Source organism: Piliocolobus tephrosceles, chromosome 3, assembly GCF_002776525.5.
Source record: "Piliocolobus tephrosceles isolate RC106 chromosome 3, ASM277652v3, whole genome shotgun sequence".
In the NCBI taxonomy this organism is placed as follows: domain Eukaryota; kingdom Metazoa; phylum Chordata; class Mammalia; order Primates; family Cercopithecidae; genus Piliocolobus; species Piliocolobus tephrosceles.
In genome coordinates this window covers 111543654-111569499 of record NC_045436.1, presented here as the reverse complement: position 1 = coordinate 111569499, position 25846 = coordinate 111543654, and the positions used below count along the sequence as shown (strand labels likewise).

General features: G+C 41.7%; 1 protein-coding gene across 1 annotated transcript in view; it reads left to right on the top strand.

Moving 5' to 3' along the window:
- The first annotated feature begins 18411 nt into the window (after positions 1-18411).
- MRPL1 (mitochondrial ribosomal protein L1) overlaps positions 18412-25846 on the top strand; it is a 102827-nt gene continuing 95392 nt past the window's right edge. Inside the window, exon 1 of the mRNA XM_023222551.1 lies at positions 18412-19137. Coding sequence (XP_023078319.1) covers positions 19107-19137 — 31 coding nt within the window. The 5' untranslated portion in view covers positions 18412-19106. The remainder of the gene's footprint in view (positions 19138-25846) is intronic.

The following is a 25846-nucleotide window of genomic DNA, read 5'->3' as shown; positions in this document are numbered from 1 at the left end:
AGTACTCTTATTATAAGACACAGACCTCGGCATAGATTTAAGAACTAAAATTAACCATAAGAGGACATGCTGAAAATGGTTTGACTTCTTACCTGCATTTCCTTTGGAATTTGGAAATTGTTATTATTAGCATAGTGTTAACTTTTTAAAATTTTCTGGCCAATGTAAGTAATTATCTTTGTGTATCCCACCTCTTCAGTTAAAATCTGATTTAGCCATATATTGACTCAGTATCTGTAATAGCCAGAGACACAGCAGGAAACAGGTGGTAAACTCAAATAATTTAACTGAGGTGAGTTTAAAAGAGGTACTATTTACTGATGTGTGGGCAGGGTTAAGGGCACCGATAAGGGATTGAAATAAATTTGGACAGGCAAGTGTGGGAGCTACAACTGTACCTAGACCATAAGGAACAAAGGGAGACACAGTGTTACTGGAACCAGGTGAGAGCTAGAGCTATGGAAGAGGAGCTGCTTAACAAAAGCAGTGGCCATTGAAGAATGCAGCCACCTCCAGGACTATAGCCAGGCCCAAGGGAGCATGGCAATAGCCTGGCTTCTCTTTCTTCCTGCACTCTGTCTCTTGCTGGTGCTTCCTAGGCCAAAACCCAATGAGAAGCCAGAAGGCAAGGGAGCCCAGGTGGTATGGTTTAAAAGGGTCAGTCTCCATGGGTACCCAGCAGGGTGGACAAGGGTGAAGAGTAGATATGGCTGGTGGCAAATGGAGTATAACCAGTGTAGTGTCTTTTAAAATAAGAATCACCAATAATTATCAAATTATAGCAAGAAGGAAAAAATCTGTTAGGAAAATGAGTAAAGATAATGAAGCAGATGAATTTATAGCAATATAAAGACAGAACAGTCCTATAAAAATATATAGCTACCTTCTAATCTATTAAATTATTTGAAAGAGGCAGCATTAATGACAAAGGAGGTTTATTCAGTGGATTTACCTCCTTAAATTTACTTGGATTTGAGGCAATCCTCCTGCCTCAGCCTCCCTTATTTTACCTCCTTATTTACTTGGATTTTGCAATGAATTCTTATAACGCTTTCTTGTAGTCTATGAAAGATACTTAATTCTTATGGAATAAGGAATAAGGTAAATGGTCATGGGTAACTATAAGATTTAGTAGAGAATAATTTCATATTAATAGTAAGTTAAGATATAGGGTACAATAGACAGTGTGTCTTTTTTTTGGAGACAGGGTCTCACTCTGTCACCTAGAGCGGGGTTCAGTGGCACCATCATGGCTCACTGCAGCCTTGACTTCTCAGGCCCAAATAATCCTTCCATTTCAAACTCTTGAGTAACTGGGACTACAGGCATGTGTCACAATGCTCAGCTAGTTAATTTTTTTTTTTTTTTTGGCCAGGTACGGTGGGTCATGCCTGTAATCCCAACACGTTGGGAGGTGGAGGCAGGTGGATCACCTGAGGTTGGGATTTCAAGGCCAGCCTGACCAACATAGAGAAACCCTACTAAAAATACAACCCTCTCTACTAAAAATACAAAAAAAATTAGCTGGTTGTGGTGGTGCATGCCTGTAATCCCAGCTACTCGGGAGACTGAAGCAGGAGAATTGCTTGAATCTGGGAGGCAGAGGTTACCGTGAGCTGAGATCACACCACTGCACTCCAGCCTAGGGAACAAGAGCGAAACTCTATCTCAAAATAATAATAATAATAATTTTTTTTTTTTTTAGAAGCAGGGTCTCACTATGTTGCCCAGGCTGGTCTTGAACTCCTGGGCTCAAGCAGTCCTCCTGCCTCAGCCTCCCAAAGTGCTGGGATTACAGATGTGAGCCACTGCACCTCATGTTTTTTTATTTTTATGTTTTAGAGATGAAGTCTTGCTTTATGCCCAGAGTGGAGTGCAGTGGCTATTCATAGTTGTGATCATAGCACACTGCAGCCTCAAACTCCTGGCCTCAAGTGATTCTCCTGCCTCAGCCTCCTGAGTAGCTGGGAATACAGACAAGCACCAATATGCCCAGGTTTGTGTGTCGTATTTTAATTTATCACCTGGAATTAGATATTTTTATAAAAAGGTGCAAGGAAAAAAACCTGTTAATCCCAGTCAAAGCAAATTTAGGGAAACTAAACATACTTGCTTGTATTACTCTCAGATGGCTCTCCCCATGAAGCTAGTGTTTCGCAAACCAAGTGTGAGCTAGGGTCCCTGTATTTCTCTGCCTTCGGGACCCCATCAATAATTATTGGTTCTGTACCTCATCCACAAAGGCTCTCTAGTTTTTTTCTTTTTCTTTCTCTTTTTTTGAGATGGAGTCTCACTCTGTTTCCAGGCTGGAGTGCAGTGGTGCAATCTTGGCTCACTGCAACCTCCGCCTCCTGGGTTCAAACAATTCTCCTGCCTCAGCCTCTCGAGTAGCTGGGACTACAGGCGTGTGCCACCACGCCCAGCTAATTTTTGTATTTTTAGTAGAGATAGAGTTTCACCATGTTGGTCAGGATGGTCTCGATCTCTTCACCTCCTGATCCTCCTGCCTTGGGCTCCCAAAGTGCTGGGATTACAGGGGTGAGCCACCGCGCCCGGCTCTGCCTCTCTAGTTATTGATGGATGTACCAAGGGAGTGTCTTATTGAGTGTTCCCAAACACATTTGCTACTGCATGGCATCTGCCCTTTTTGTCCTCTTCTGCTTTTTGTTGCCTTCTGTCTGCAGGAGAGCTGCCAAAACCATTGAAGCTGTTGCTGTCCGAAGTGTGTCTCAGGCTGCAACATGTTATATTCAGAATTTGTCTCTCATAAACAAGAAGTTACCTCCTGGTTCCCATAAACAAGAAGTCTCATGCTCACAGTTTCAGTGAAATGGCTCTTTTACATAGTTTTCTGTTGCCTCCCCTGCCCAGGTTCTAACACTCATCCTTGGAAGATACGGAGTAGAGGCAGGGCTCTGAGCAACACTCACAGAATTGCCTTCCCTTTCATACTGGTCCTGTGCCCTTCAAACACTCTCACTGTCCTCAGGATGAACCACTCCTCAGAGCCATGCAAAGACCCCCTGAAGAAGTCAGGACATGCTCTGTATGTCCAACTCGTATGTGAATCTCAGGGTGCACACTGTTTGCATTTAATGAAGCCCTCATATTATACAGTTGCTACTTCCTGAATCCTCTCAGTGTGCAGTATACATGGTGAGTTGTGGTAATGCTGCAAAACTCCCCATCCTCACTGTAAACCACGGAAGGCGTCTGACCTCTCCCTACAGCAGTGCTTTGAGAACTTGGGCATCTTACTCGCCCTAGCCTTCTGTAGCTTTCCTTCTGGGTGGGTTAAGAAGAGCGATGCATTCTTGTGTTTTCGTGAAGAATTACATGTCATATACCATTTATGATGGCACAAACTAAGAAAAAATAGGAAGTTACCAGCACATATTTTAGAGCCTAGATTATTACAGTTTAAGTAACTCTTTTACTCATATACCTATGCCCAGTTGATATTTTTTTCCTTTGATCTTTGGAGAAATCTGTTTTTTTTTTTTTCTTTTTTTTATTCTCTAAATACAATCTATTTTTCCTAATGGCTCAGGATGCTAATTACTTTTCTTCCTCTCCTTGGATCCCTGTATAGTTCTTTCATCTGTTTTTTCTTTTTTTGCTAAGGCATAGAGCTCTTTCATTTCTCCCAGTGGCTCAAGCCTGTAATCCCAGCACTTTGGGAGGCCGAGACGGGCGGATCACGAGGTCAGGAGATCGAGACCATCCTGGCTAACACGGTGAAACCCCGTCTCTACTAAAAATACAAAAAAACTAGCCGGGCGAGGTGGCGGGCGCCTGTAGTCCCAGCTACTCCGGAGGCTGAGGCAGGAGAATGGCGTAAACCCCGGAGGCGGAGCTTGCAGTGAGCTGAGATCCGGCCACTGCACTCCAGCCCGGGCAACAGAGCAAGACTCCGTCTCAAAAAAAAAAAAAAAAAAAAAAAAAAGCAGCTTTTATTTTTCTATTAAATATTAACCCTTAACAATTATCTATAGTTGTTTAGAATAAATGTCAAGATGTCACTGAAGCTGAGGAACAGCAATGGAGAATTGTGTGCCACAAAAATCCTGTCACCCCTATTTTCAGATGGAGAAACTGAGGCACATAACTTGCTGGGGTTGACCATGCCAGGACAGCCTGACCAGAACCTGTGGCCTCCTGATTATTAAAGGCCCTTCTACTCTGAGTCTCTTTTCTCTCCATTCCCCTCCCATCCTACCTTGCCTTATTTCCTTCAAGACCACTGCTACCCTCCATCTACCACTTAATAACTACAACAAGAAGAAAAATGCTAACCTGGAAGCAACAACAGAAACATCAGTAGATGGAATAAAATAGTTTAGGCAAGATGCAGTGCTACTGTGCACAGGCGAATATTGGAGTATTTGAACTCAATGTTGTCCAGATAAAAATGACTATGAAGTAATTCCCAAGTTTCTCTGAAAACCCTGGGCTCATTTCCTGAAGCAGTAGAAAAGAGATACCTAGAGATAGAGAAAAAAACCCTGAGGCTGGAACTTGGCAAGGAACTCAGGCTCAGTTTGACCTAATCTAAAAGAAAGACAGGACCTGAAAGGAGTGTAAAAACAAAATGTCAAGTTCACTTCTAAGTGAACAAAACAATAAAGCCACACAGTACATAAGGGAGGAAGAGTGTCATATCCTTTCAATTGCTTACTGCCTCCTCTTGTGAGTTACGTACACTCTACAAAAATAAGATGTCTTCCTGAGAATTGCTTTGCTGGTATTGTTACTTTTCTCAGGTCTGCAAAGTTTTAAAGTCTATCCATATTTTAGACAAATGTTTCAAACAAGTTTTACCTCCTCATGCATTAGAAATTAAAAAAAAAAATAACTCTAGTGTTTTGTTGGCACTTGTGATTTATATGCGTGGCTTTGACAATCAAAAAATAGTGTAATGTACTTACATGTTACTTACTTTCTCCTCTACACTCTGATGTTATCTGGCCATTCTCTAATTTAAAACATTAGCACCAAAATATTGAGTCTGGCTGTATATATGTGGAAATACCAGAGTTTCTGGATAGCAGTGAAGCAGGAAGAGGGTGCGGTGGTCAGATGCATGGGCTTTGGTGTCAGAATCTAACACTAGTTTGCGGACTTTGGCAGGTCACTAATTTCTTAGGGCCTCAGTTTTTTCATCCATAAATGGGAATTAAGCATAACACTATACACAAAGTTACTAGCACCGTATCCAGCATGCAATATGTGTGTGATACATGTAAAATAGCTGTTAAGATCCCAGACTCTGTAGGCAGGCATCCTGGGTTCAGATCCCAACCAACTACTTACTAACTGGGTAAGTTAAGTTACTTCTCCATGATTCTGTTCTTTCTTTCTGTTTTTTTTTTTTTTTTTTTTTTTTTTTTGAGACAAAGTTTCACTCTTGTTGCCCAGGCTGGAGTCCAATAGCGCCATCTTGGTTCACCGCAAGCTCCGCCTCCTGGGTTCAAGCAATTTTCCTGCCTCAGCCTCCCAAGGAGCTGGGGTTCCAGGCATGCACCACTATGCCTGGCTAATTTTGTATTTTTAGTAGAGACAGGGTTTCTCCATGTTGGTCAGGCTGGTCTCAAACTCCCAGTCTCAGGCGATGCCCCCGTCTCAGTCTCCCAAAGTGCTGGATTACAGGCGTGAGCCACTGCGCCTGGCCTGACTCTGTTCTTTCATCTGTAGACTGTGAATAATTATAGTGCCTATCTCATAGGTTTGATGTGAAGATTTAAAAAGTTAAAATAATAAAGCCCTGGCACACAGTAAGTGTTCAATAAGCATTAGCTATTATTATTCTAAAATTGTGCTGTCCAATGTGGTAGCCATATGTGGCTATTGAACTTTTGAAATGTAGTCAGTCCTAAACTTGTTATGCTCCTAGTATAGAATACACATCAAATTTAAATACTTAATATAAAAAAGAATGTAAAATGTTTTAATAATTTTTATACCAACTATAGTTAAACTTACAATATATTGAGTTAAATAAATTACTATAATTAATTTTACTTGTTTCCATTTTAATATAGCTACTAGAAAATTAAAAAGTACATGTGTGGCTTGCATTATATTTATATTGGACAGTGTTGTTTTTTTTAGAATATAGAAATCTTAAAGCAAAAAGTTCATCCGAAAGAACCTTAGCTTTTGGTTTAGTTCAAAATGTGGGATATTCGTGGTACACTTTTTGTCATAAAACATTTAGGATAAGCAAGGGAATTACAAAGTAGTAAGTGAAGCCATTAGAACTGCTAAAGAAGTTAATACAATTTTAGGTTGCATTAATTTTTCCAGAACCCAGTGTTCTTTTCTCCTCTGGAGTGTTTTGTTCAGCTGTGGGATTACATTTTAAGAGAGACACAGGCATCTAGAGTATATCCTTCGTAAGTCTCCTAGTAAGATGAGAGGTTCTTATCACCACACCATGAAAGGGAGGAACTGTGAGTGGTTAAAAATAGGGACATATTCAGCCAAGTGAGGAGAAGACTTAAAGGGAGACATGATAGCTATTCTCAAACACCAGAAAAGTTGTCATGTGGAAATGGAATTGACCTGAATGGTTCATTTAATCCAGGTTACAGGGACTATTTGAGCTTTCAATACATATAACAACTTTTTAACAATTAGAGTTGCCCCCAAACGGAGTGAAGTACCTTACAGAATATTCCAGACTGTACCACCAGAAATTTAAACAGAATTATAGGGAGGTAGGTAGATGGAAGACTTCCAAAAGCTTTTCAAACTCTGAGATTCCATGATTAAGGTTTTGCCACTAATTCTGGAATAGAGCTGCCAATATAGCATTAAAATCAGAACAACTAGAGTCCCACAGTTTTAATTCATTTTTTAAAAAAGAAGATATAGAAAGTAACCGGTGCTAGCTCCAGAAAACAGGGATATTGTAGAGATATATATATGGTAGATAGGGATCTCACAAGAATGCAGGGAGAGGGACAGTGATACAGCAGGCTTGTTGGAAACTGTAACAGGAACTGAGGCAGCATTTGCTATCTTTCTCTCATAGGCTGCTTGACTTCTTTCTTTCTTGTGATATCTCTGCTTTTCTTGGCATCCTTATTCCCTTATATTATTGCAACTTACTGGCCTCCTGTAACTTCACTCACTCATCATTTCTGTTCCCTAATAGTTTCAGCTTGCCTTTCAAGACTATTCTGGCATGGAATTTATTCTATGACCCTGGAGCTTGAATTCTCCCACCTGAGTGTTTCAGTCTTTCATTTTCCCAACTTTGGTTTTGTGAGAGGAACAACTGATATAGTTTTTCTTTTCAAGGCAGGTCACTAGCCATGTATGGGTGGACTTAGATGGCTTCCACTGATCCAAATATCCTGGGCTGGGGAATTTTGTTTATGTGAGAGGAGGAGGTTTCTACCAGAAGCAGATGTGGGTGGGGCAGGAAGCTATTGGTATTTTTAGTATCTCCATTGAAAGATGTTGAAAGATGGAGGCAATGGAGTTTACTCCCACAAATTTGTGAATCTACTTAAACTTATTCTATTCCCTGTATTAGAAGGAGCCTATTTAAAAGGTTCTGGCTGGGGATTAATGATAGAGATGTGAGTTTTGCTCTCAAATATACTCTAGGACCTTGCTACTCAAAGGGTGGTCTGTGAACTAGCAGCATCAACATCACTGTTAGAAGCCTGTTAGAAATCAGAGGCTGGATTGGAGGGGGCGGAGCAAGATGGCCGAATAGGAACAGCTTCAGTCTCCATCTCCCAGCGCGAGCGACACAGAAGACCGGCGATTTCTGCATTTTCAACTGAGGTACTGGGGTCATCTCACTCGGGAGTGCCAGACAATCGGTGCGGGTCAGCTGCTGCAGCCCGACCAGCGAGAGCTGAAGCAGGACGAGGCATCGCCTCACCTGGGAAGCGCGAGGGGGAAGGGAGTCCCTTTTCCTAGCCAGGGGAACTGAGACACACAACACCTGGAAAATCGGGTAACTCCCACCCCAATACTGCGCTGTAACACCGGCACACCGGAGATTGTATCCCACACCTGGCCGGGAGGGTCCCACGCCCACTCTCCTTGCTAACACAGCAGTCTGCGGCAATCTAACCGCAAGGCAGCAGCGAGGCTGGGGGAGGGGCGCCCGCCATCGCTGAGGCTTAAGTAGGTAAATAAAGCCGCTGGGAAGCTGGAACTGGGTGGAGCTCACAGCAGCTCAAGGAAACCTGCCTGTCTCTGTAGACTGCGCCTCTGGGGACAGGGCTCAGCTAAAGGAGTAGAAGCCTGTGAAACGCGAACGACTCTGTCTGACAGCTTTGAAGAGAGCAGTGGATCTCCCAACACGGAGGTTGAGATCTGAGAAGGGGCAGTCTGCCTGCTCAAGTGGGTCACTGACCCCTGAGTAGCCTAACTGGGAGACATCCCCCACTAGGGGCAGTCTGACACCCCACACCTCACAGGGTGGAGTACACCCCTGAGAGGAAGCTTCCAAAGCAAGAATCAGACAGGTGCACTCGCTGTTCAGCAATATTCTATCTTCTGCAACCTCTGCTGCTGATACCCAGGCAAACAGGGTCTGGAGTGGACCTCAAGCAATCTCCAACAGACCTATAGCTGAGGGTCCTGACAGTCAGAAGGAAACCTATCAAACAGGAAGGACACCTATATCAAAACCCCATCAGTACGTCACCATCATCAAAGACCAGTGACAGATAAAACCACAAAGATGGGGAAAAAGCAGGGCAGAAAAGCTGGAAATTCAAAAAATAAGAGCGCATCTCCTCCTGCAAAGGAGCACAGCCCATCGCCAGCAACGGATCAAAGCTGGTCAGAGAATGATTTTGATGAGATGAGAGAAGAAGGCATCAGTCCATCAAACCTCTCAGAGCTAAAGGAGGAATTACGTACCCAGCGCAAAGAAACTAAAAATCTTGAAAAAAAAGTGGAAGAATTGACAGCTAGACTAATTAATGCAGAGAAGGTCATAAACGAAATGACAGAGGTGAAAACCATGACACGAGAAATACGTGACAAATGCACAAGCTTCAGTAACCGACTCGATCAACTGGAAGAAAGAGTATCAGCGATTGAGGATCAAATGAATGAAATGAAGCGAGAAGAGAAACCAAAAGAAAAAAGAAGAAAAAGAAATGAACAAAGCCTGCAAGAAGTATGGGATTATGTCAAAAGACCAAATCTACGTCTGATTGGGGTGCCTGAAAGTGAGGGGGAAAATGGAACCAAATTGGAAAACACTCTACAGGATATCATCCAGGAGAACTTCCCCAACCTAGCAGGCCAGGCCAACATTCAAATTCAGGAAATACAGAGAACGCCACAAAGATACTCCTCCAGAAGAGCAACTCCAAGACACATAATTGCCAGATTCACCAAAGTTGAAATGAAGGAAAAAATCTTAATGGCAGCCAGAGAGAAAGGTCGGGTTACCCACAAAGGGAAGCCCATCAGACTGACAGCAGATCTCTCGGCAGAAACTCTACAAGCCAGAAGAGAGTGGGGGCCAATATTCAACGTTCTTAAAGAAAAGAATTTTAAACCCAGAATTTCATATCCAGCCAAACTAAGTTTCATAAGTGAAGGAGAAATAAAATTCTTTACAGATAAGCAAATGCTTAGAGATTTTGTCACCACCAGGCCTGCCTTACAAGAGACCCTGAAGGAAGCCCTAAACATGGAAAGGAACAACCGGTACCAGCCACTGCAAAAACATGCCAAAATGTAAAGACCATCGAGCCTAGGAAGAAACTGCATCAACTAATGAGCAAAATAACCAGTTAATATCATAATGGCAGGATCAAGATCACACATAACAATATTAACCTTAAATGTAAATGGACTAAATGCTCCAATTAAAAGACACAGACTGGCAAACTGGATAAAGAGTCAAGACCCATCAGTCTGCTGTCTTCAGGAGACCCATCTCACATGCAGAGACATACATAGGCTCAGAATAAAAGGATGGAGGAAGATCTACCAAGCAAATGGAGAACAAAAAAAAGCAGGGGTTGCAATCCCAGTCTCTGATAAAACAGACTTTAAACCATCAAAGATCAAAAGAGACAAAGAAGGCCATTACATAATGGTAAAGGGATCAATCCAACAGGAAGAGCTAACTATCCTAAATATATATGCACCTAATACAGGAGCACCCAGATTCATAAAGCAAGTCCTTAGAGACTTACAAAGAGACTTAGACTCCCATACAATAATAATGGGAGACTTCAACACTCCACTGTCAACATTAGACAGATCAACGAGACAGAAAGTTAACAAGGATATTCAGGAATTGAACTCATCTCTGCACCAAGCAGACCTAATAGACATCTATAGAACTCTCCACCCCAAGTCAACAGAATATACATTCTTCTCAGTACCACATCACACTTATTCCAAAATTGACCACATAATTGGAAGTAAAGCACTCCTCAGCAAATGTAAAAGAACAGAAATTATAACAAACTGTCTCTCTGACCGCAGTGCAATCAAACTAGAACTCAGGACTAAGAAATTCAATCAAAACCACTCAACTACATGGAAACTGAACAACCTGCTCCTGAATGACTACTGGGTACATAACGAAATGAAAGCAGAAATAAAGATGTTCTTTGAATCCAATGAGAACAAAGATACAACATACCAGAATCTCTGGGACACATTTAAAGCAGTATGTAGAGGGAAATTTATAGCACTAAGTGCCCACAAGAGAAAGCAGGAAAGATCTAAAATTGACACTCTAACATCACAATTAAAAGAACTAGAGAGGCAAGAGCAAACACATTCAAAAGCTAGCAGAAGGCAAGAAATAACTAAGATCAGAGCAGAACTGAAGGAGATAGAGACACAAAAAACCCTCCAAAAAATCAATGAATCCAGGAGTTGGTTTTTTGAAAAGATCAACAAAATTGACAGACCGCTAGCAAGATTAATAAAGAAGAAAAGAGAGAGGAATCAAATAGACGCAATAAAAAATGATAAAGGGGATATCACCACCGACCCCACAGAAATACAAACTACCATCAGAGAATACTATAAACACCTCTACGCAAATCAACTAGAAAATCTAGAAGAAATGGATAATTTCCTGGACACGTACACTCTTCCAAGACTAAACCAGGAAGAAGTTGAATCCCTGAATAGACCAATAGCAGCCTCTGAAATTGAGGCAACAATTAATAGCCTGCCCACCAAAAAAAGCCCAGGACCAGATGGATTCACAGCTGAATTCTACCAGAGGTACAAGGAGGAGCTGGTACCATTCTTTCTGAAACTATTCCAATCAATAGAAAAAGAGGGAATCCTCCCTAACTCATTTTATGAGGCCAGCATCATCCTGATACCAAAGCCTGGCAGAGACACAACAAAAAAAGAGAATTTTAGACCAATCTCCCTGATGAACATCGATGCAAAAATCCTCAATAAAATACTGGCAAACCGGATTCAGCAGCACATCAAAAAGCTTATCCACCATGATCAAGTGGGCTTCATCCCTGGGATGCAAGGCTGGTTCAACATTCGCAAATCAATCAACGTAATCCAGCATATCAACAGAACCAAAGACAAGAACCACATGATTATCTCAATAGATGCAGAAAAGGCTTTTGACAAAATTCAACAGCCCTTCATGCTAAAAGCGCTCAACAAATTCGGTATTGATGGAACGTACCTCAAAATAATAAGAGCTATTTATGACAAACCCACAGCTAATATCATACTGAATGGGCAAAAACTGGAAAAGTTCCCTTTGAAAACTGGCACAAGACAGGGATGCCCTCTCTCACCACTCCTATTCAACATAGTGTTGGAAGTTCTGGCTAGGGCAATCAGGCAAGAGAAAGAAATCAAGGGTATTCAGTTAGGAAAAGAGGAAGTCAAATTGTCCCTGTTTGCAGATGACATGATTGTGTATTTAGAAAACCCCATCGTCTCAGCCCAAAATCTTCTTAAGCTGATAAGCAACTTCAGCAAAGTCTCAGGATACAAAATTAATGTGCAAAAATCACAAGCATTCTTATACACCAGTAACAGACAAGCAGAGAGCCAAATCAGGAATGAACTTCCATTCACAATTGCTTCAAAGAGAATAAAATACCTAGGAATCCAACTTACAAGGGATGTAAAGGACCTCTTCAAGGAGAACTACAAACCACTGCTCAGTGAAATCAAAGAGGACACAAACAAATGGAAGAACATACCATGCTCATGGATAGGCAGAATCAATATTGTGAAAATGGCCATACTGCCCAAGGTAATTTATAGATTCAATGCCATCCCCATCAAGCTACCAATGAGTTTCTTCACCGAATTGGAAAAAACTGCTTTAAAGTTCATATGGAACCAAAAAAGAGCCCGCATTGCCAAGACAATCCTAAGTCAAAAGGACAAAGCCGGAGGCGTCACGCTACCTGACTTCAAACTATACTACAAGGCTACAGTAACCAAAACAGCATGGTACTGGTACCAAAACAGAGATATAGACCAATGGAACAGAACGGAGCCTTCAGAAATAATGCCACACATCTACAACCATCTGATATTTGACAAACCTGAGAAAAACAAGAAATGGGGAAAGGATTCCCTATTTAATAAATGGTGCTGGGAAAACTGGCTAGCCATAAGTAGAAAGCTTAAACTGGATCCTTTCCTTACTCCTTATACGAAGATTAATTCAAGATGGATTAGAGACTTAAATGTTAGACCTAATACCATAAAAACCCTAGAAGAAAATCTAGGTAGTACCATTCAGGACATAGGCACGGGCAAGGACTTCATGTCTAAAACACCAAAAGCAACGGCAGCAAAAGCCAAAATTGACAAATGGGATCTCATTAAACTAAAGAGCTTCTGCACAGCAAAAGAAACTACCATCAGAGTGAACAGGCAACCTACAGAATGGGAGAAAATTTTTGCAATCTACTCATCTGACAAAGGGCTCATTTCCAGAATCTACAAAGAACTCAAACAAATATACAAGAAAAAAACAAACAACCCCATCCAAAAGTGGGGAAAGGATATGAACAGACATTTCTCAAAAGAAGACATTCATACAGCCAACAGACACATGAAAAAATGCTCATCATCACTGGCCATCAGAGAAATGCAAATCAAAACCACAATGAGATACCATCTCACACCAGTTAGAATGGCAATCATTAAAAAATCAGGAAACAATAGGTGTTGGAGAGGATGTGGAGAAATAGGAACACTTTTACACTGTTGGTGGGATTGTAAACTAGTTCAACCATTATGGAAAACAGTATGGCGATTCCTCAAGGATCTAGAACTATATGTACCATATGACCCAGCCATCCCACTACTGGGTATATACCCAAAGGATTATAAATTATGCTACTACAAAGACACATGCACACGTATGTTTATTGCGGCACTATTCACAATAGCAAAGACTTGGAATCAACCCAAATGTCCATCAGTGACAGACTGGATTAAGAAAATGTGGCACATATACACCATGGAATACTATGCAGCCATAAAAAAGGATGAGTTTGCGTCCTTTGTAGAGACATGGATGCAGCTGGAAACCATCATTCTTAGCAAATTATCACAAGAAGAGAAAACCAAACACCGCATGTTCTCACTCATAGGTGGGAACTGAACAATGAGCTCACTTGGACTCGGGAAGGGGAACATCACACACTGGGGCCTATCATGGGGAGGGGGGAGGGGGGAGGGATTGCATTGGGGAGTTATACCTGATATAAATGATGAATTGATGGGTGCTGACGAGTTGATGGGTGCAGCACACCAACATGGCACATGTATACATATGTAACTTGCACGTTATGCACATGTACCCTAGAACTTAAAGTATAATAAAAAAAAAAAAAAAAAAAAAAAGAAATCAGAGGCTGGGCATGGTGGCTCACGCCTGTAATCCCAGCAGTTTGGGAGGCTGCGGCGGGTGGACTGTCTGACGTCAGGAGTTCGAGACCAGCCTGGCCAACATGGTGAAGTCCCGTCTCTATTAAAAATACAAAAATTAGCCAGGCGTGGTGGCAGGCGCCTGTAATCCCAGCTCCTTAGGAGGCTGAGGTAGGAGAATCACTTGAATCCAGGAGGCGGAGGTTGCAGTGAGCCAAGATCGTGCCACCGCACTCCAGTCTCGGGGACAAGAGCGAGAGACTTCATCTCAAAAAAAAAAAAGAAAAGAAATCAGAATCTCAAGCCCCATCCTAGGCCTACCAAATCAGAATCTACAGTTTAATAAGATTTCCAGGTGATTTGAATTCACATTAAAGTTTAAGTATGGCTGTAGGATGAATTGGTTTGGTTTAGGCCTCCTAAAAGTTACTGAAGACTTGCACTTGAAATCTTCTAGTAGTAGATTGTAGCTATGCAAGAACCAATTGATAAACTGTCAGAAATTTTGAGTTGGTTGATTTTATGTTTGGTGGCTTGAAGTCACCTACTGTGGGAGTATTTACACCATGGAAATTGACAAATGGTACAAATTCATTTCTTTTATGCTGGAGAACCAGTTGTTAAACTGTTACCAACATACCACTGTACAGTTCTAAATCTCCTAACTCAGTCTGCTATTAAACAAATCTTCTAGAGGCTTTTGGACATAAAAACTGCCATGTATGGGGAACAAGACAAAATGAGTTCCAGTCTTCCATTTACTGAACTTTCAGCCTTTTGACTAAAAAATATTGTCCTAGATAGTCATTTCTTTATGGGAAAAAAAGATCTGATTCTGAAATAAGCACAAGGGGGAAAGGGAATCTAGGAGCTGGTAATACTTAAGACCCAGATAGGCAGACAGACAGGCATTGGAAATTTTCTCAGCTGGCAGGTGGACAGTTTGGAGTTGAAACCCAAGCACAGAATAGCAGTTTGTATGTAGAGAAGAAGAAAATAAGAGTGGGTGGATTCTGGTTCTGCAGACATATCCCATGAGGAACATTTATAGTCTATATTATATTGACCATAACAATTTTAAACAAAACAACAACTCCTCCCCAAGTTAACGTTAGGTATAAATGCAAATATTTCATGGTATTACAGAGGGAGTAGTTTTCAAAGCATGGTCACTGGGCCAGTAAATCATATCTCCTGAGAATTTATTATACTCACAGGCCCCCACCTCAGACCCGCTGGATCAGAAGCTCCGGGGGTGGGGCCCAGTGACCTGAGTTTAACAAGCCTTCTGAGTGATTCTGATGCACATTACTGAAATAGGACATGTCTTGGAGTTCCTTATTTTTGTCTATAAGAGAATCCATTTTCAACTTGAACCCCAAAGGGAAGTGACACTTCTTGCAAAGAAGTTTCCAGCTCAACTGGAAGATGGCTGAAGAAAGCAGAGAATGCAGATCAAGAAAGTTACAGAGCTAGATAAATATTTATTCATTTTTCTCAAGGAAATTAGCCAAGCAGGCTGGCAGCTGGCATTTTGCCAAGACTCCTGGAACGTATGAACCTTCCTAGAAATCAAAAGTTGCATTTTAAAGTGAATTTTAAATGCATAGTACCGTCTAAAGGCCTTCTGCAAATACATCCTTGTACATATGGGAATAAGAACAGCATGGATCTTGTTAAGAAATAAGCAGATATTGGAAGAAGGAGTACTAGAACAGCTTATTCATTTTGCCTTTCTGGTTCAGAGCTCTCATTGGTTCTTTAATAATGACACTTAATATTTTTTGAGTGCTTACTCTGTGCCAAGTACTTCAGTAAGCACCTCAGTAAATTATATTTTTAGCCCCATATCAGGGAAACCAAGGCCCAGAGAGGTATATAAATTTGCCACACGGCCGGGCGCGGTGGCTCAAGCCTGTAATCCCAGCACTTTGGGAGGCCGAGGCGGGTGGATCACGAGGTCAGGAGATTGAGACCATCCTGGCTAACACGGTGAAATCCCGTCTCTACTAAAAATACAAAAAACTAGCCGGGCGAGGTGGCGGGCGCCTGTAGTCCCAGCTACTCAGGAGGCTGAGGCAGGAGAATGGCGTAAACCCGGGAGGCGGAGCTTGCAGTGAGCCGAGATCACGCCACTGCACTCTAGCCTGGGTGACAGAGCAAGACTCCGTCTCAAAAAAAAAAAAAAAAAAAAAAAAAATTTGCCCCAGGTCACACAACTACTAAGTGATAATACTGGAATTCAAACCTAGGCAGTTTGGCTCCAGAGCACAGCTGCTTAACCAAAATGCTTTATTACAAGCTTATCCAACCCACGGCCTGCCAGCCACATGTGGCCCAGCATGACTTTGAATGCGGCCCAACACAAATTTGTAAACTTTCTTAAAACATTATGAGATTTTTTGATTTTTTTTTTAAGCTCATCAGCTATTATTGGAGTATTTTATGTGTGGTCCAAGATAATTCTTCTTCCAATGTGGCCCAGGGATGCCAAAAGATTGGACATTCCTGCTCTATTACCTCTTTTTAGTGAGAAGAAATTCATTATGTACTAAATATTTACAGGCTTGGAGTTCCCATTTCAGAGTATGGATTTTTGTAGTTTTTATAAAGTCCTTTTGCTGTTTTTATAAAGTCTCAGGCTAAGGACAGGCGCAGTGGCTCACGCCTGTAATCCCAGCACTTTGGGAGGCAGAGGCAGGTGGATCATGAGGTCAGGAGATCGAGACCATCCTGGCTAACATGGTGATACCCCATCTATACTAAAATTATAAAAAATTAGCTGGGCGTGGTGGCGGGCACCTGTCCCAGCTACTCAGGAGGCTAAGGCAGAAGAAAGGCATGAACCCGAGAAGCGGAACTTGCAGTGAGCCGAGATCGCACCACTGCACTCCAGCCTGGGCCAAACAGCAAGACTCCGTCTCAAAAAAATAAAAATAAAAATAAAGTCTCAGGCTAAGGAATCTCCTTACGTATTGTTATATACAAAACTGGAATCTGGATCCTAATGCCATCGAGTTCTGGTGACCAGAGTGGGCAACAGGTGAGCTGTACCTGTACAGGACATTACTTTAATTAGGCTACCACTATAAGCATACTATATGGTATGTAAGCATACTATATGGTAATAGTTTCAATATAGGATGTTTAAACTCTCTTGTTAGAACAGTAGACATAAAGAAGTCTATAAATGGGGCTTGCTGTGTTGGTTCACACCTGTAATCCCAGCACTTTGGGACTGCTTGAAGCCAGGAGTTTGAGAGCAGCCTGGGCAAAAAAGCAAGACACCCCACACTCCCCGCTGTCTATAAATAAAAATAAAAATAAGTTAGTCAGGTGTGGTGGTGTGTGCCTGTAGTCCCAGCCCCTTGGGAGGCTGAGACATGAGGATCACTTGAGCTCAGCAGGTGAAGGCTGCAATGAGCTATGATCTTGTCAGTGCACTCCAGCTTGGGTGACAGTGAGATCCTGTCTTGAGAGAAATAAAGAAGTCCACAGATGGGGGCCAACTGATCCCAGCTGTGGACTGTGGAAAGGAAATGGATTAAGGACCAGCACCTCTAATCTGAGTGTTTGTTTTTGTCTGAAATTGACTAGGTAAGCTTGCTCCAATTCTGGTATTTACTCTCAAATTGAATTAGTTTTTTTCATTTATGCATAGCCAAGTATACTGCTTGACACAAGGCAGGCACTCATTTATTTGTGAAAAGAAGGGAGGATGAGAGGGAGTGAGGGAGAGAAGGAAAAAGGTTATAAAGGTAGATATAAGTTCTTCGAATTTTTTTGCATAAGTCACAAATTGTTGTAGAATCTTTGAAGTAACTGCATAGGTGTTAACAAGACAAGACAATACATTAGAAATCTTATTTTTTATGTAGATGAGTACTATGCATAATTATGACATAAGGCAACTGGGAAATGCCTTTGATCCAGTCCATCTTCCTGTGGGCAGCTTCATTGAAGCAAGTTAATTTTGCAGGCTTGCCATTCTAACTGAGTCACTAATTCATGTATGCATATATTCATTTATTCAGCAAACATTTACTGAGAGCCTCCTATGGGCCTGGCACTGAAGTATGTGCTGAGGTTACAAAAATGAGTAAGATGGTTTCTACCCATAAAAAGTTCAGACTGGTGACAAGAACTGATATATTGTGGTCATGGCTGCACAACTTTTTGAGTATACTAAAAACCATTTAATTGTACAATTTAAATTGTTAGATTGTATGGTATGTAAATTATATCTCAAAACTATTTAAAACAAACAAACAGCCTAAGGCGAAATCTTTAAAAAGTTATCTAGGAGATTTAGGGTACAGTACACACCAAGCTGAGAAGATAGAATGAACCAAGTTATGGAGGTGAGAAACGTGTGTGTGTGTGTGTGTGTGTGTGTTGTGGGGGAGGTAGCTGGGAAGTGATAAAATCCGTAATCAGATTTGTTTTAGATAAACCACACTGACAGCTGTGACGTAATGGAAAGTACACTCATTCTGTTTTTTGTTTTTTTGTTCTTTTTTCCATCAGAATGACTTGTGCGTGGGTCTTGGAGCTGCCATTTTAAAACTAGAAATGTTTTATAAATGTCAAGTATTATTATTCAATTGATCCTAATGGCAAGTCTACTCGCTTGCCAGCAGGGGGTAAATGTAAAGATTAATGTAAGATTTTAAAGCTAAGGCTGATCTTGCGCTGAGAGAAAGTTTGACAATTAACAAAAAAAGTTTGTCAATGAGTTGGACACCTCCCCTGGGTAACGGCGAAACGTCTAGAGAAATTTTTAAAGAAGTCTTTCCAAGGCCGGAAAAGTGGCGAAGGAAGCTAGTGGACTTCAGGGTTTTTGTTTTTCAAGATTTTACATTGGGTATTAAGTACTCTCACAGCCTGTTAAAACTGTCGCTCTGAGTACACTTGCAAAACCAAAAAAGAAAAAGAGGAAGAAGAAAGGATTAAAATAATCACGGCATCGCCAACAGGATCGTATTTTCCCGAAGGTGGTTAACCAGCCATACCGGAACCACGAAACACAGAGTCCTGTGCAGCACGGAGGACTAACAGTAACACCGCCACGCCGGCAGCAAAGTTCATTTTGGTTCCCGCCCCGTTCCTCTTGCTTCTTTTAACTCCTTCCCCCTTTGCCGATTCTAGAACGGAACCCTTTTTTAATTCTTCCCAATAGAAACGTAGGAACAATTTCGTGAACGCAATCCGGAGTGCCCAACATGGCGGCGGCCGTAAGGTGCATGGGTAGAGGTAAGGCGGGGGGTTGTCTTGCAGGGGAAATGGCTCTGGCACCAAGTCTCTGGTTGCAGCAGAGTGCAAGGCGGATTCTGCTTTGGGTGTTGAGAATGCCTCGTGCTGTTTTTGGTCTCTAGGTTCTTCAAAGGGTGGGTCATTATTACTTAAAAGTGACCTTATGAAGGCTTTCACTCCATTCTGGAGACGTCCACCCTGAGGGAGGGAGTGGGAGCGGGATGTACCTCGAGCGCTCTCCAGCCACCTATGGGGAAGGCAAGGACTAGGTTCTGTCTCTGATACTGGGGTGTGGGCTGCGGATAGTGGAGTGTGATAAGTGAGGTGAGTTCTGGTAAGGGAAAGATGATGTGTTTGAGTGGCTTAAGTCTGTAAACTAGAGCAATTTTCAAAGTGCTTTTCGGTGCTTTCCGAATTAATCGTTATAGGCGATTTCAGTTCTTAAACTTCCATAGGTGGTTTAATTTGGATCAACGTTTATCATTTGAAGGCTAATTCTGTAGTACCTCTTGGTAGCACCTATTTTCATCTTAATAATTTCAACCTTTTAGCTACGATGACAGCCCTATTTTTGTGCAACTATATATACACTATATTGTGTATATATACATTTAGTATATAGTATATATACTATATTGTGTATATATACATTTAGTATATAGTATATATACTATATAGCATATATATACCAAATGTATATTCTGAAAGGAGGGTGAAGGCATTATCTTCATGTATGACAGAAATCGTTATGTTAGACAAATCCAAAGCTTTGCTGCCTGCGTGGCGATGTTATATATATATATTTTTTTTTTTTAAATTTTTTTTTTTTTTTTTGAGACGGGTGTCTCACTCTGTCTCCCAGGCTGGGAGTGCTGTGGCGCGATCTCAGCTCACAGCAACCTCCGTCTCCCAGGTTCAAGCGATTCTTCTGCCTCGGCCTCCTGAGTAGCTGAGACTACAGGCGTGTGCCACCACGCCCGGCTAATTTTTGTATTTTTAGTAGAGACAGGGTTTCACCATGTTGACCAGGCTAGTCTTGAACTCCTAATCTCAGGTGATCCGCCCTCCTCAGCCTCTCAAAGTGCTGGAATTACAGGCGTGAGCCACCGCGCCCGGACTGTGCAAAGCTTTTTGTTTTCATTTTGTGTTTTTGAAGTCCAGTGATATCATATATATATATGACATATATATTCATCTATATATGAAGTCCAGTGATTAATACATATATTAATTTAGGTACGTCTTTAGGCAGAAGCAGTAGCCAGCATTACCCCCATTTTACAGAGGAAGAAACTGATCTTATTAGATATATGGCCAAGTTCATATAACTGGTAAATGGCAGAGGAAGTACTGAAGCTTGCAATGCTAGGTCAGTGATATATATATATATTTAACACTGCATCATGGTTTTTTTTTTTTTTTTTTTTTTTTGAGTTTCTGTTCAGGAAAACTGTGTCAAGAGAGTTATTGCTCAAAAATTAAGGGTGACAAGAGATAACAGACCCTGATACCTACTATGTGAGCAAACCAAAGTGTATATTATTTCTGAAAGGAGTTAAAGGCATTATCTTCATGTATGACAGAAATCGTTATGTTAGACAAATCCAAAGAAACCAAAAATACCTGAATATTATAATTTTCTTGTCACATTTTCTTCTCTGGGCTTCTAGGATATCTCTCTGTTAAATTTCTTCCTATTTCATGTGTCATTTTTTTCTCACATTACTTGGCTAGTTCCTCTTCCTCTCCCCAGTCTCTTTACTTGGAGTGTTCTGGAAGCCAGGGTTTCCTCCTTCATTCTCATCTCTTCTGTATCTAAATTCACTCCTTTGTTAGCTCATCCAAATTTTGTAGCTTTGATTATTGTCTATCTTTTTTATTTTTTTAATTGTTTACTTATCAAGAGAAACTGTCTAGCCCACATATTCACATTTCATAGTTCAAGAACACAGGTCAGTGACAAACTTCTAGGTAATTCAACCCAAATAAATTCTTTATATTGCAAAATCACTTTGCGCTGTGGAATATACCAGCTTTCCTTATCTCCTCAAAATCTTTTATGGCATCATCATTTCTTTAGAAATCTACATATGCCTTCTTTCTTGGCTCAGCCACAGCAAACATAGCTAAAACCCCCATGGATACAATCAATGCTTCAACAATATGAAATTGCAAATACTTTGCTGGAAGGCCACGCATCTGAGGTTCGTTAAATGGAAGCCACGGTAGCTACTGTTCTTGTTAGGTATCAGCCTCAATACCAGCATTCTTCCTGGCTGTTGGAGAAATAGATGACCGATTATTGTCTATATCTTTTTTTTTTTTTGAGCCACCACGCCTGGCTAATTAGCCACCACACCCAGCTAATTTTTGTATTTTTAGTAGAGATGGTGTTTCACCATGTTGACCAGGCTGGTCTTGAACTCCTGACCTCAAGTGATCCACTCACCTCTGCCTCCCAAAGTGCTGGGATTACAGGCGTGAGCCACCGTGCCCAGCTGATTATTATCTATATCTTAATGGTTATCAGATTTATATCTACAGTTCGGATCACTCTTTTGAACTTTAGATTCTTATACTCATCTGAGTATTCTACATCTCCACTTTGATAGCATATCAGCACCTTGCAGTGTTTAAAATCAAACTCATTGTCATAGCCTGCAGTCTTTTTCTTCTCATTTGAAGGCAATTCTGTCCTTCATTTGTCCAGGCCAAAACCTCAGAATATCCTTGACTCTTTTTTTTTTTTTGAGACAGGATCTCACTGTGTTGGCCAGGCTAGAGTGCAGTGGCCCGGTCATGGCTCACTGCAGCCTTGACCTCTGGGGCCCACTATGACCAGCCAATTTTTTTTTTTTTTTTTTTGGGTAGAGATGAGATCTCACTATGTTGCCCAGGCTGTTCTCAAGCTCCTGGGCTCAAGTGATCCTCCCAGTTCAGTGTCCTGAAGTGCTGGCATTACAGGCTCTGAGCCACTACACCTGGCTGACTCCTCTCTGTATCTCATACTTTACATTAAACAGTTGGCAAATCCTGTTGACTTTACGCTTAAAATAAATTCAGACTCTGACTTCTCACTGCCCCCACTGCGGCTACGTTGTTCCAAACCTGCTACCATCTCTCACTTGGATTTCTCTACAGTCTACTCTCAATAAGTAGTGAAATTTGTCCTTTAAGGACCTCAGTCATGTTATTCCTGTGCTCAGAACTTGCAAAGCCTTTCCATTTTTCTAAATCCAAAGCCCTTAGAATGGCCTACAGTTGTGCTGTTCTTTTTGTTAGCCACTATTGATTGAGCAATTCAAATGTGGCTAATCTGAATTGAATTTGTCAAATATACATTAGATTTTGAGGGCTTAGCATAAAAAAAAAAAAAAAAAAAAAACCTGTAAATCACCTCAGTAATTTTTTTCTTTTTTTTTTTTTTCCGAGACAGAGTCTTGCTCTGTTGTCCAGGCTGGAGTGCAGCAGCATGATCTCGGCTCACTGTAACCTGTGCTTCCCGGGTTCAAGTGATTCTGTAGTCTCAGCCTCCTGAGGAGCTGGGATTACAGGCACATGCCACTGTGTCCTGCTAATTTTTGTATTTTCAGTAGAGACGAGGTTTTGCCCTGTTGACCAGGCTGGTGTTGAGCTCCCGACCTCAGGTGATCCGCCCACCTCGGCGTCCCATAGTGCTGGGATTACAGGCATGAGCTGCCGTGCCCAGCCCAATTTTTTTACATTGATAATTTAATAATACTTTGGGGTATTAGTGGTAATAAAATATATTATTAACTTACTGTTTCTTTTTACTTTATATATTGTACTTATTAGAAAATTTAAAATTGTACATGTAGCTTACGTTATTCTTCTGTTGAGTAGCACTGGTACACAAGTCTTCCATATTACCTTGTGCCTGCCTTCTCCTACCCCCACCTCACCCAGCTGACCTCTCTGACCTCTTCTCCAACTATCCTCCCTTACACTCACTCTGCTGTAACCAACTGGCTTTCTGGTTTCTTAAACACATTAACAACACTCCTGCCTTAGGATCTGTGCCCTAGAACACTTTTCTTGGTGTTTGAGTGGCTAACTTTCCCATATCTTTCAAGTCTTTGCTGAAATGTCACTCTTTTTTTTTTTTGAGATGGAATTTCGCTCTTGTTGCCCAGGCTGGAGTGCAATGGCGCGATCTCGGCTCACTGCAACCTCCGCCTTCTGAGTTCAGACGATTCTTCTGCCTCAGCCTCCTGAATAGCTGGGATTACAGGTGCCTGTCACAACGGCCAGCTACTTTTTGTATTTTTGGTAAAGACGGGGTTTCAACATGTTGGCCAGGCTGGTCTCAAACTCCTGACCTCGTGATCCTCCCACCTAAGCCTCCCAAAGTCCTGGGATTACAGGCATGAGCCCCCGTGCTTCAAATGTCACCCTTTTAATGAGGCTTGTCTTAACCACTATACTTAAAATTGCAAACCACTTTCCCCGATACAATCCCTTTTATCCTGCAGTGCCTCCATCCCCCAATTATGTATTGTCTTCCCCCTCTAGACATAAGCCCTATGAGAATAGGGATTTTTATGTTTTATTCACTGATGTATCCTAAATGCTTCAAGCAATGCTAGCATATGTTTCATTGGCATATTTGTTGAATGAATGCATAAATGGATCATCAGAAAAATGGCCCCTTTCATGTACTGTAATGCATAATATTTAAGTCCAATTTTTGCTCTCATTTGTTCAAATTTCCTTCATTCAACGAATGTTTATTTAGAGTCTTCACTTGACAAACACTGTGCTAGGTACTAAGTATACAGTGCTGAACAGGCTATATGCATTTCTTGCCCGTGATGCTTACCATCTATTGAGGAGCAGGAATTGGATAATTCTTTCTTTCTTTTTTTTTTTTTTTTTAAGAGACAGGGTCTCATTATGTTGCCCAGGCTGGTCTTGAACTCCTGGGCTCAAATTATCCTCCCACCTCAGTCTCCTGAAGTGCTGGCATTATAGACGTGAGCGATCCACCCGCCTTGGCTTCCCAAAGTATTGGGATTACAGGCATGAGCGCCACTACACCAGCCTTGGATACTTATTTCTTTGTTTTTTTTTTTTTTTCCTTTTTGAGATGGAGTCTTATATGGTGTTGCCCAGGCTGGAGTGCAGTGGCACGATCTTGGCCCACTGCAACCTCCACTTCCCAGGTTCAAGTGATTTTCCTGCTTCAGCCTCCTGAGTAGCTGGGACTATAGGCACGTGTCACCATGCCCCGCTAACTTTTGTATGTGTGTTTTGTTTTTTTCCGGAGATGGAGTCTTGCTCTGTTGCCTAGGCTGGAGTGCAGTGGCGCAATCCTGGCTTACTGCAACCTCTGTCTCTGGGGTTCAAGCAGTTATCCTGCCTCAGCCTCCCTAGTAGCTGGGATTACAGGAGCATGCCACCACACCCAGCTAATTTTTTTTTGTATTTTTAGTAGAGACGGGGTTTCACTATGTTGGCAGGCTGGTCTTGAACTCCTGATCTTGTGATCCGCCCTCCTCAACCTCCCAAAGTGCTGGGATTACAGGCATGAGCCACCATGCCCGACCTGGATAATTATTTCTTTAGTTAAAATTGTCCTAAGTGCTTTGAAGGAAAAGTATAAGATGCTATACAAATGTATATAAGAGACCTAATCTATTGAGGGGAGACTCTTCTGAAGAAATAATGTTAAGTAGAGTCCCTGAAAGATGACTGTTATACTATGAACTAGTGGAGTGGAAAGCAGTAGGAGAAAATGTCATAGATGGAAGATTATGAAAATTTTTAGGTGGTAAAGAACAGGGTCAAGTAACTGAAAGAAAATGAGTGTATTTGAAGCGTGGTGAACATGAGGAAGAGTGATGCTAGAGGATGCTCACTAGATGGTTTATTAGTAGCTCATGGAGTACTTTGGTAAATGAGATACCTTCTCACACCAGTCAGAATGGGAATCATTAAAAAAATCCAGAAACAACAGGTGCTGGAGAGAATGTGGAGAAATAGGAACACTTTTACACTGTTGGTGGGACTGTAAACTAGTTCAACCATTGTGGAAAACAGTGTGGCGATTCCTCAAGGATCTAGAACTAGAAATACCATTTGACCCAGCCATCCCATTACTGGGGATATAGCCAAAGGATTATAAATCATGCTGCTATAAAGATACATGCACGGGGCGCAGTGGCTCACGCCTGTAATCCCAGCACTTTGGGAGGCCGAGACGGGCAGATCATGAGGTCAGGAGATCGAGACCATCCTGGCTAACACGGTGAAACCCCATCTCTACTAAAAATACAAAAAAAAAAAAAAAATTAGCCGGGTGCGGTGGCGGGCGCCTGTAGTCCTAGCTACACGGGAGGCCGAGGCAGGAGAATGGTGTGAACCTGGGAGGCGGAGCTTGCAGTGAGCCGAGATTGCGCCACTGCACTCCAGCCTGGGCGACAGAGCGAGACTCTGTCTCAAAAAAAATAAAAAATAAATAAAAATAAAAGACACGTGCACATGTGTGTTTATTGTGGCACTATTCACAATAACAAAGACTTGGAATCAACCCAAATGTCCATCAGTGACAGACTGGATTAAGAAAATGTGGCACATATACACCATGGAATACTATGCAGCCATAAAAAAAGATGAGTTTGTGTCCTTTGTAGGGACATGGATGCAGCTAGAAACCATCATTCTCCAGCAAACTATCGCAAGAACAGAA